We start from the raw sequence: 12361 nt of genomic DNA, 5'->3' as shown, positions 1-12361 counted from the left end.
AAATGCATTATAAATATGAAAGCACCTTTGTTCTTTGTTCTGCACAAACTCCCACTTGCGCTACCGCAGGAAAACAGTGGCCTTTCCACTGAAGCATGGCTGCAGCTTTCATGTCATTTACGTCTCATCAGTGCTGTTCCTGGTGAGCGATGATACTTGATATTCAGAGGGTAGCTTTGTCTCCTCAAATTAATCAGCTGCTCCTGTTTTCTTGTGCAGAGGAGAATCACCAGGGAGATCTAGGACTTGTTGGTGTAATGTACAATACTATAACAAAGGCAGGCGGTAAAACTGGAATCTGGAGCGTGTGTTAAAGTTAAAGAGGATTTAAGATGTGGGCTTTTGTGATCAGTGGGATGTGAAGTGGCATAAATAATGGAAAATCCAGGAAACGTGGTGCTGATGAAAGAGTACAGTAGGGCTAGAATCTCTGAGGCATGATTTGGATGATGGGCAGAACAACAGTGGTCTGAGAATCATCAGAGAAAATGGTGGATGCAGCTGTATGGACTTAAATGTAAAGATTGTGGAAAGATGAATGAAAATGTGTTCCTAAGAGACAGAAGAATTGGCAGCAGTTTTACATTTAAAGCCACGAAGGCCTTTGATATGGGGGGGGGGGGGGGGGGGGGGGGGGGGGGGTGTGTGTGTGGGGGTGTGTGTGTGTGTGTGTGTGTGTGTGTGTGTGTGTGTGTGTGTGTACTGTTGTTTCAACTTTGTTTTATTGTGATGCTCTATCACTCTATACTGTATATTTATGAAAACCTCAAAATTCATTATTAGTGTTTAGTTGTGATGCACTTGTAATCATTAATTTAGAAAGAGTTTTGTAAAATAATTACACTATTATTATATCTAGGGCTGCGGCTAAAGGTTATTTTTGATAGTTATTATAGTTCATTATATTTTATTGTTTTATTTTACAATTAATTGATTGACCATTTACTCTTACTCATTTACTAAACTAAAAATGCCTCAATTTAATTTAAGCACCATATTGTAATGTTTAAGAAGGTTAAAGCAGCAAGTTTCTGGCACCTTTGCTTTATAAATTACTTTGTGATTGATTAATATGATATAATTGATTAATAGTTTCATTTGAACTAATTAGTGGACAAATCATTTCATCATACTGTCAAAGTACAATACCTTTCAAAGTAAATAAACAATCACATTGAATTATTAGCTATTCTTATTTGGAGTAATAGTGGACATCATGTTGCTGTCACAAAGGTAATTGTAGTATTGTAGTGACGTTAATTCAGATGTGTGTCGGATAGAAACTAAGTCTCAGTGGGATGTGTGGCATGTCCCACTCTTTCCTTCTGGTGCATCTCTAAGTGTTGACTGGATTGTGTTTGACAGATATGGAGTTTGGAGAGCGGCTGGCCTCCCCATCATCAGCCCCGTCCTCCCTTCACATGGCCTCCTCTTCAGCTAGCTCCTCCCCTGCTCCACCCCAGACACCCTCCACCAAGTGCAGCAGCCCGTCGCCTAGCCCCGCAGGCAGCTCCCCTCTCACCACCTGTGGTAAGTACACACACCCGCTACATAGATGTACACAAAGTCAAGGCACGACATCAGATATGGCTCACAGTTAATTGTTTTGATGTGTTGTTTAGTTTCCAGTCAATAGATTTTTATCATTCTGCCCTCATTTTGGACGAGGTTGTGAAAATCATTTTAAGTAGGTTAAGGTTCGAGTGTGCAGTGTTGCAAACACATTTATAGTCACCCACAAAATAGCCTTAAATTCACAAGCTATTAATAAATGTAAATGAATGCACTGTTCTGACTTTACCGTCAGCCTGCGCTTTATGACCACACTTCCACACAAACTCTGAGAGAAAGAAATTAAGAAGAGGCAAATCTATTTGGAGGAGCTGTCCAACTAAATTTTGTGGAAAACACTGAATTAAAATGGTGCAACAATAAAGGGGCTTAAGACACCTTCTCCCAGCCTTTAACATGTTTCAGACAATTTTGATAGGAATGGAAAAGCTGTTGAATTAATGAATGCCAACAATTAAAAAGCTTTGTACGCCCTTGTGGATGTCTTTTGACAACCTTTAGCTCCAGTTTATCCTGTGTGATTTGACATGTCTGTCAGCCTCACAGTGTGCATGCAGCCGCCGACATCCTCTTGTTTTCTCTGAATACTAATTGTGGTCAGGGCCATTATGCATTGAGCAGCGGTGATGCATAAGCTGTCAGATTACCCCTGACCACAAAATAATGTGCAAATTTACATACTGTGGTTTGTGATTATTTTTTTTTTCTCCTTCATGATAAGATGCCCTAAAAAGTAGTGTTTTTCTTTGTCATGCTATCACAATGAAGAACACATTAGAGACATTCTCATAAATTATTCATTTTCAGAGCCCCACACCAAACGTGCACAGAAATTTCTCAGATAATTTATTTTGGACTGAACACTAAATGCTGAAAGCACATTGGCACCTCTGTAGTCACATTTGCTGTTATGACTATCAAGTAAATTGAGTTCTTTAAAGAGATTTCTTATCCCCTGTGGAATGTAGAAGAAAGATATTGCACAACCAGTTGATGGTAACACCTCTTTGAATAGAATCATACTCAAGCTTTTATATTCTTAAAAGCTTTGCAATTTCTTAAACTAGGTGAGACAAAAATATATAATATATAATATAATATATATGCAGCACTTCCCAGTCTGATTCCATTTTGACATCTTAGAAGAGGCATGACCTTGTTATTTTAAAGAAGCTGTTGGAAGATTTCACAGTTTCAGTATAGAGTATATATTATTATATAAAGCCAAGGCTAAAACCTTAGCAGCAAAATAATATATTGTATTTAGACCTTTTGTTAATTTCACTGTAAGGTTAGTAGGGGTTACAGTTGGGGTTTATGGTTTGATATATATATATAAACACTTACAGCCAAATAAATGTAAAGCTTGTAAGCAAAATGGTGTTAATAACTTCTCAGTAAATTGATCAACGAGTAATATCCACTGTTACCTTGCCAGATGAAGAGCAGATAATGTCCCGTCACTTCAATAGGACAATATAGAATCAGACATTGTGTTTACACAGAACAAATCGACTGGACTTTGCTTTTATCATTCTTCCAAGCTCTGTGTTCTTAACAAAAAGTAGGTATTAGATCTAGTTAATTGGGCTAGACTGGTGTCTTTGATAGAAATAGTCCTGATAACAAACACTGCTGTTATAAAAGGAGAAGGTCAACTTGGCATCAGTAGCACAGTCCTTTATTTGAGAGTACTTTGAGCAGGTGTCCTTTTCTCTCGACCTTCTTTCTTTCATTCAGTCATTTTCGTTCTCATTTATTTTGCAGGAATCATTATTCTATACATCAAACAGTGGTTATCCACTAATAATTTGTAATACGTTTCTAAACATGAATGGGTGTGCCAGACCCTGAGTCATTAATGGTTATCACTATGAATAGATTCTCAGACTCAGACGGCTGTGTCTCTTATTTGCGGGAGCAATTTTGAACAGATCAAGCAGAATCCCTAGCTTAGTCTTCAGTTTAACTCTGCACTTTCTTTCTTTCTCTTTCTTTTTTTTGTTTGAAGCATAAAATATTGACCTAAATGATCTTTAATGGTGTTATGGTATTGATGAATATAGAAATTAATTATTAAACCACGACATGTTAAATCCATTGTTGTGCACTGTACATGTAATAGTGAGATTAACTGATTCATATATACATTAATAGATTTATATTTTAAGAATCCTTCAAACCATGTCTTTTGTTCTGCAGGCCATTTGCTCCAGATAACGGGGGATGAACGTTTGAGTATGTCCGGCAATGGTTTTCCTTTAGTCAGCCATCCGGCTTTTGGGCTCTACACATCAAGTTCAGGCCGCTCTGAGTTTGGAGGCCTAGGAAGTCTGGGTTTGTCTGCTTTGGCTGCTCACTCCCAGTTTGGTGCATTTCCAGGTAGGGAAGCTCAAGGTTCAATGTTTTATTTTATTTTATTAATGGAGGTGAGGAGTCAAAAATGAAAATAAAAATTGGCTTAATGTTAAAGTCTACCATGAAAATTCTCTTAGGGTCTGACAGGATTATATCTTTAGTGAAATACTGTATACTTTTGCCTCGTCCATGAAATGCAATCTACATGTAAGCATTAACTTATGTTGTTAACCTTTGTTCCAATGGGGAAGGGAAAATGTGGAACTGCTCTTTGGGAACTGTTGCTGTAGCTATTCTACCAGATGACCTCTCCTTAGACTTTTCAACTCTCAATAATAAAGGGATGTCAGTGGTTGTGATTAGTGCTGTTGGATAAGGTTAGATAAAGCATGCTCTGGCAGATTGGATTCTTCGCATATCTAGATAAAGTTTCTATTTGTGCCTAACTGTACAGTATCTCACTCCCCCCCCACTGCAGACTGGTGGCGGCCATCTGAAGCACATGCCAGAGGAGCAGCAGCCTTCTTCCCCCCTCTTCTGGGTCTGCATCCTGTATTTGCATCAACCTTCAAGAGCCACGATCCCATTAACTTGCAGTCACGTAACTCAGGTGAAAAAAAAAAAAGCTAGCTCCTGCCTTAGGTCATACACGTTATAGTAGTTTAAAGAGGCTCTACAAAGAATGATTCCATAAACCTATTTTTTCATAACACTAAAATGCTTCTATTAACATTATCAGACTCATTGTTTTCCTAATGTCATACTGCCAGTTTCTGTAGGCGTAAATGGAACAGTGAATGGTAGGAGTGCCTCTTCTCCTACTGGGAAGTCTGCTGTGAACACCAGTTCATTTCCACCAACGGGAAACACGGAGAAAACTAAAGCTAACAGTAGTCGGACTCTAAAGAGCAGCCAAGACCTGCACCAACTGCACCAGAAGAACATTCAGAAAACAATTGAAAAGGTTAATACTGTATGAAGCACTTGAGTACAATACACTGCATGAAAACTCACTTCACTATTGAAATGTTCCTGGCAACCTTTCTCCTGTTACTATACATCCATATAAATATGGACTTTTATTTTTGTTCAGAAACCCACCAAAAGACCACTAGAGACCTCTAGTGTGAGTGGCAGCCAATCGGGATCATTGTCAGATAGCTCCAGTGATGGTGAGGGGAGCAGCACTGACCCTGATGACATGGAGGAGGAGGAAGAGGACAATGAGGAAGATGAGGATGATCGGAGCAATGACAGTGAGGACACTGATTCAGAAAAAGACAGTCAACGGAAATGGAAAGTCAAGGTAGGTGTCTCTAACTTGAACTTCTGGTTCTGTTTAAACATTTAGCAGCATACGCAGTTTTGAAAATGATTGGACAAAAAAGCTTGCTTTTTTACTTTATAGAATAATGCATGAAAGCATATTGCTAGAGTGGTATGAAACTAGTAAAATAAGTTATTTTGTAAGGTTTTGTGTCCAAAGAGGGAACGTGTCCCTGTGTATAACTGTCCTCTGTTTAGTAAATGTTAGTTGGATTGTCAGAAGCAGCCATGGTGGTGGGTGGCAAACTGGATGTATTTGCTAGCTGACAGAGCCGCCACTGTGAGACTCTCAGTTGGAGCTGACATGACATGCTGTCTTCTCCCCGTTTTCCTCATCCTCCTACTCAGCGGCTGACACAGAACACTTCTGAGAGAAAAAAGAAGAGACCTTCCTCGGCCGATCAAGACAATCACCATGACATTGTTCCTTTGACTTCCGTTTACCGCCTCCAGTCCTCTTCTCATCCAGCTGGCCTGCCACAGTCCACAGCACTGTTCCTTCAGAGCTCCAGGACCGCAGAGGAGGAAGGCCAGCAGCACATCAGTGTCATCCAGGCCACAGGGTTGGCAGCCAGCAACAGTCCTCTAGCACAGTCCCACAGGGAGGCCTCTCCTCTGCCCCCCAGGTCCTCACCCAACCCCATCTCCTTCTCCAACTCACCAAAGCACCGCTCTCATTCGTCCTCACCAAAGCATAGCTCCTCTCCCAAACCTCTTGCTCTCTGTTCCCCTTTGAAGCCCCTGTCTCTGTGCTCCTCACCCAATCCTCTCTCCCTCTCTTCTTTACCCAAACCACCATCGCTTTTAGCGTCACAAAAGCCCCAACATAAACCAAGATTCTTGATGCCCTCTCCAAAGCACACACAGCTTGTTGATGGCATGAAGGAGAGCAGCGCAAACCTTCCAGATGCAAGATTGCTACACTTGAACAGTCTTAAATTGAAACAGGTGAGTCGTATTTGTTATTCACATTGTTGCATTGAAGCTGAATTCTGCCTAAGGTACAAAAAACAAACGACTGTACTGAAGCATAAACATATTCCTCATCCTCTTTTGCAATAAAAGGAGCTCTGTTTTTATTAATTGTCCATCATTGTTTCTGTCATGAAATAAATAACAATCTGTGGGTTCCCAGTGGGCAATAGAAAATGAAGGCTTATACACTATTATCAGGGCTTTTATTATACTGCATGTGAGTCTGACCGCTACATGACTAGAAGTGACAATGAATTTAGCTCTACTGGGAATACTTCACAAAATTGACAAGCAATTAGCTCTGTTATGCTTTGGGATGTTTGTTATCAAGAGAGAGAAATCGGCCTCTTTTAAAGGACTCTGTTATTGTCAGTATTTTGAAAAGGAAGGAAAATGTAGCAGTCTATAACAAGAGGGTTTTAATTCATATGATGGTGGTACATTAAATACAGGCTTTTGATTGCCAGAGTATGACAATAGCAACAAATACAAGTTGACAGCTAAAGTCGCATGATGGCACTAAGCCAAACAATTTGAAAATATTTCCCACAGCAGCCGTTTTTTCTTTACTGTTGTTGACAGGCTTGAGTCTGCTCTTCATTGTCCCTCTTTCTTATTACACCTTAAATTCCTTCTTTCACAGCCCACAGCGATGTAATGTGAGTGACAGTTTGTGTAATTACTTCCTTTTTTTAAAAATCTGTTTCCCTTTCTTTTTCATTTTTATATATGAAGCCCCTCCATTCCAAGGACTCTGTGAAGCAAGCTTTCTCCCTGCGACCTAAGAGCCAGAACTGGTATAAAAGTCAAAAAAATTCAGCACCCTTTAAATCGTTGCTGACTCCGCATAAACTTTGGTCAGATACGTTGAGCAGTCATTTACTGTCTCTCCCACACAGCATTGACACCAGCCTGTTGCTGAACCACCACCACCCTAATGGAGCAATCCACAACGCAGTTCAGGATGCCCCCTTGGCCCTCATCACCAAACCCCGCAGCCAGAGCAGTACCCCTGGTAGAAAGCCCCTCCTGGCAGCCACCAGCCCTCCGTATCCCATGCCCATCAACTTGAGCACTGGCTCCAAGGAGATGTCGGGCAGCTCCGCTACCCCGCTTAAATCTTCTGCCTCATCGGGTCTTGCTCACAGACCGAGCAAGACTAAGAGTCCCAGGTCTCTGCGAGCAGGGAAGAGCCTCTCTAAAACCAACTCATCCTGTCCACCTGTCGACTTGGTCAGAAGCAGTGAGTCTGATATCCACAGCAGCAAGGACTCAGACGACTCTTTAGGAGATGACTACGATGACGACGACGATGAAGATGATGAAGATGATATTGAGGATGACGATTCTGGCAGTAGCCTTTCAGGTTAGATTAAACCGACCTTTTTTCTAATTTAATACAGAAAATGCTATTCATAACATGTTATTGCAGATATAAGCTGTTAAATGAAGCGGCTTCTATGAATTAGTGCTTGGTACTGTATGGTTTAGTTGTGAGAAGAATGCTAATTAGGATATCATTTCGCTCTCTCTCTGTTTGCCTCTGTCACGCTGGAATCCCCTGCAGAGTCGGAGAGTAATCTGGAGAGCGACTCTGATGGCTCTGAGGATGATATGAAGGAGCACGGCGAGACAGAAGCTGATAGCGACACAGAGAGGACTCCTAAAGCGTCTTCTAACAAGTCCACCTCAAACCTCTCAGCCAACTGCTCCCTGCTTAACCTGCAGATCATCAAGCCTCCTAGTTTATCTAATAGTCTACTGAATGCCACCACAGGGGCACTGAGTAACCACCGCACCCTATCACCATCCTTCACATTTGCCACACTGCCAGGTAACAAATCTGTGTGTGGTTAAACACCAAATACATCCAGGCTGTCAGGCTTTTTCAGGCTTCAGGAAAGTGTTACTCACTTAGATAACAAAGCAGGATCATGACCAAAGTCAGCATGGTATTTATTTTTCCCCGCACTTTATTTTGTTGTTAGTCCAGGCTTTTTTTGTACTTCCTCCTTTTTGCTTATTCAAACTATCCAACCTTTCACTGGAAGAGGACGCTTATTTTTCCAGTATGAAAACATGGATGTACATTTCTCAATAGTTCCAGGTTAAAATGAGCCCTCTGGAAGAGATCTGTTGCGTCATCGGTTTGATCGTCCCCAGCAGCTTTTGCTCCAATAACCCAGGCAGATGCTTTGTATATCGATACAGAATGAGTCACGGAGCATATCACATTACTAACAGAGATGGATTCTGACTTGCCATAATGGGAAAGTATTCATTTCTTGTTCCATTTAGTCCTATTGCAGTGTAATAGAAGAATGTCACAGCTGTATGATGTGATTTACTTCTGATGATCTTAGAGAAAGATTTAGAAACGATTACATTTCTAAAATAAGCAATTTATATTTAATTATTTTAATTTGTTTAATAAGTGTTTTATACTTCGACCACTCATCACATAGTAGTGGTGAGGCTTGTTGACCCTAAACTGAGCTAACCTATTATGCTGTACCGAAAAACAAATTCCACTGACTGGTCGTAACTATCCAAAATAAATTGATATGTCTAACAGGGACTCCTTCTGTTGGGGGGTTGATATTTGCAATAATATGCCCCCCTCCTTATTTTGTGTAGTGGATATATCTGTAAACATGGCAGATTTGTGGATTTCCCCCTGGAGGTGTGAAAAATGCTGAGTCCTTTTCTCCTGTTTTCTAGGATCAGGGAAAAGGAGGAGAGTAACAGATGAGCGAGTTCTGCGGTTGCCTCTAGAGTTTGGGTGAGATATTGTGCATGCTTCATACTTCATATTAAAAGAAACAAAGTTTTTATGGTCTGACCATGTTCCATTTGTCCTTACTGTTGTACTTCCTGCATTGTTTGTTTTATGCAATTGGTGTTATAGTAAAATGTCAGCCCACTGAAGGCTGACAAGTGACCTTTGCTAAAAGGTTATCTTTACTTTGTGGTGCAGCCTGAGACACATGATCACCCATGACAAATATTATCATACCTCCAGGTTTGCCACATAAAACAGACAGTGTTTTGGAAAACGTCATTTTTGATAAGTAGCTTTCAGTGTTGACACATTCACCCCAGTAAGAAAAATTAAAAGACACAGTCCATTATCTTAACAAGTACTGTCATGAGGCCATGGGCAAGATACTTATCTGTCATCTTTAGTTATCCACATGTAAAAATGTGTAACTGTATGAATGTGAATGTGAAAAGGATGTTCCTGAAAAAGAGAGCATTGAAATCCGTCTGAATAAATAAATACTGTAAATGTAAAAAAAAAAAAACACAGCTAGACTTCCTGATTTGAGGACAGTGACGTCTTCATCAGGAGCTAAGTAGAAGTAGACCACAAAAAACATCCTTGCTTTACTTTTAGGGGACTTTTTTAAAAAAAAAACTTAAAAACAATCTTGAGCAGTAGGTCATAGTGGGCAGGAAATGAATTGAGGCCCAGCAGTTCAGCATCAAGTGGTTAATTGCATCCAGCCTGTAACACAGACATGCAACATTAGCAGCTCCCTGACCACAAACTCTGCAGCAACTGGATCAGAGCCCCTTTCATCTTGTAGGGATGTTTTTCATCAGCAGGTTCACAGGAAACAGAGGCCACAAGACTATATATCAGCCCCCCGCTCTGGCTGGGAGAACAGCCTTCATGTCTTTTCTGTAAGCCATGGCTGCTCTCCAGCGGAGCTCATGGGAACTGAGGGGTTGTCCCACTTGGCACACGGCCATTTAGGAGTGTGATAACTGAAAGGGTCAGAGGACGACAAGGCCACAGACTACACAATACACAGCTGCACAGACATAATTTACAGAGTTTATCTCCTTGTTTGCTTGCTATTATGAATGAGTGTATCTGGAGTGAACTTATATGAGAGAAACATTCAAAGTATAAAAGTATATATTAATGATGACTGAATACAGCTGTACAGTGGTTATGATATTGTTTGTGTATTAACTGTGCGGTACCTTGCATTTACTTTTTGTGCAATTTCTTTGTTCCTCAGGTGGCAGAGAGAGACCCGAATCCGGACTGTAGCAGGTCGTCTACAAGGAGAGGTAGCTTACTTTGCTCCATGTGGGAAGAAGTTGCGTCAGTATCCTGATGTAATGAAGGTAAATCTATAATGTGTAGCTTTAGATAATTACACATGATCAGTATAGCATTATGTAATTCCCCTCAATTGGGAAATTATGACTGAAAGTTAGCTTTGTTTTAATTATTATGTATTATTATTTTGTCTTCAGTACTTACTCCGTAATGGAATAACTGAAATCTCACGGGACAACTTCAGCTTCAGCACAAAAATTAAAGTTGGTGACTTCTATGAAGCCAGAGAAGGACCGGAGGTAAATGTTTGTTTTAATCATGGAAAAGAAAAATATATGTAATAATAGTAACAGTAATAATAATGTAAGAATATATAATATAATATAATATAATGTAATGTATATTTCCATCTGTCATTGTAGTCATGTGATTTACTCCCAAAAATCTGAAATTTGTAATTGATGAAATTACAGTGGTTGGGCTCCATTGGGTAGAGGTGGCTCCCCATGTACCAATCCTGAGTGCTCGCTGCACCAGCCATGGGTCAGACTCCGACCTGTGTCCCTTTGCTACGTGTCATCCCCTCTCTCTTTATATAGAGAGTTCTTTAAAGCAACAAGGAACTTTCATTTTGTGTTGATTCTGGCAGCTCCTGTGGACAAAAGCAGTAGTGTTTCCACCGCCTCGTTTAATTTATTTCAAGGGGAATCCAACCAAATCCGACCCAGTGGCAGGCACTAAGAGTAACCATCAAGAAATAGCCAGTCTTCTCATTGATGGTCCCATTTGCTTATGTAGGTCATACAGAGATATTAGTAGGGAATTTAGACAGTTTCATAAGCCAACATGAAAATCCATTTAAATGAAAGTGATAAGTAAGTAATCGGTCTATCCATTTTTAGTTCTAATTGTTGTTAGGGGCTTTTGGTTGTTTTTAAGATATTTTTGGGGCTTTTTATGCCTTTATTTGATAGGACAGGTAAAGATAGACAGGAAACGGGAGAGAGAGAGTGGGGGGACACATGCAGCAAAGGGCTGCAAGTTGGAATTCAACCCGGGCTGCTACGGCAAGGACTCACCCTACATGGGTTGCGTAATCTACCAGGTGAGCTTTGTTGGTCTTAATCGGTCTCTGTTTTCCTTCTAATAACCCAGGGTTTACAGTGGTTCTTGCTGGCAGAGGATGAGATTGCTCCCAGTATCATAGCGATGGATGGGAGGCGCAGCCGTTGCACAAAGTCTGAGCACCAGCTGATAGCTGATGGCGCTGGGGCCAGACAATGGAAATCTCATCCTCTTAATATTGGTGAAAATAACTTCCAAGATGCCAATGATGCCAAGCTACTACGCAAACTGGAGGCTCAAGGTCAGTGTACTTAGAAACCCCCAAAAAATCAAGTTGTGATAGGTTCTTTGTAGAATCACATATGGTAAAAATCATCTTAGAAGAGGCAGCAATCTTTATTTCTCAATAGGCCATTTGCCATTATTGCACATAGCTTGTTGCAAAAACTCTTTCTCTGGAACTTGCTGAGAAGAATTTGAGGGCGGGTAAGTGTTCTTGTGGGTCAGTTTTTGTTAACGTTTTTAACTCGGTAGCGTCTGCGTTTTCAGTAACTTGTATTTCATCATGTTGCAGAAATAGCTCGCCAGGCAGCTCAGATCAAAATGATGAGAAAACTCGAGAAGCAGGCCATGGCTCAAGCAGCCAAAGAGGCCAGGAAGCAACAAGGTAAAGATCTGCTGTCCAGTCCGATTCTTCTCTTAACACTACATGATAATGTTGTGTGCACGCCTAATTTGTTGGTATCTTCCAGCAATAATGGCTGCAGAGGAGAGGCGGAAAAAGAGGGAGCAGATGAAGATTCTCAAACAGCAAGTAAGGATTTCTCTTTCTGTGTGCATTGTTTAATTTACCGTGCAAAGCTTCATAACTGTCTGCAGCTGCTCTGTTCATATTCAGTTTGTGCGCTCCAAGGTGAAAAGGTTTTAAGCACAGTTGAATTGCTTTTGAAGGAAGTTGCTATCATTCAAAATGGTGCACCTTCCTCATCT

The 12361-nt window shown here is 40.7% G+C and overlaps 1 protein-coding gene across 8 annotated transcripts in view; it reads left to right on the top strand.

The window, feature by feature from the left end:
* Positions 1-12361, top strand: part of LOC127365830 (bromodomain adjacent to zinc finger domain protein 2B) — a 49694-nt gene that overhangs the window by 24487 nt on the left and 12846 nt on the right. For 6 of the 8 annotated variants that reach the window (XM_051404344.1, XM_051404337.1, XM_051404341.1 and 3 more), the window contains exons 3-16: positions 1366-1530; positions 3775-3954; positions 4409-4540; positions 4701-4894; positions 5024-5236; positions 5605-6204; positions 6967-7597; positions 7799-8065; positions 8953-9013; positions 10263-10371; positions 10504-10605; positions 11462-11672; positions 11946-12038; positions 12124-12185. In XM_051404344.1, the coding sequence (XP_051260304.1) occupies positions 1368-1530; positions 3775-3954; positions 4409-4540; positions 4701-4894; positions 5024-5236; positions 5605-6204; positions 6967-7597; positions 7799-8065; positions 8953-9013; positions 10263-10371; positions 10504-10605; positions 11462-11672; positions 11946-12038; positions 12124-12185 (3018 nt within the window). In that variant the 5' untranslated portion in view covers positions 1366-1367. The remainder of the gene's footprint in view (positions 1-1365; positions 1531-3774; positions 3955-4408; positions 4541-4700; positions 4895-5023; positions 5237-5604; positions 6205-6966; positions 7598-7798; positions 8066-8952; positions 9014-10262; positions 10372-10503; positions 10606-11461; positions 11673-11945; positions 12039-12123; positions 12186-12361) is intronic. The other 2 variants (XM_051404342.1, XM_051404343.1) reach the window with 1 other exon arrangement.

This window comes from Dicentrarchus labrax, unplaced genomic scaffold, assembly GCF_905237075.1.
Source record: "Dicentrarchus labrax unplaced genomic scaffold, dlabrax2021, whole genome shotgun sequence".
In the NCBI taxonomy this organism is placed as follows: Eukaryota; Metazoa; Chordata; class Actinopteri; family Moronidae; genus Dicentrarchus; species Dicentrarchus labrax.
The sequence above is the reverse complement of the archived record's forward strand: the minus strand, read 5'-3'. Positions and strand labels throughout refer to the sequence as shown.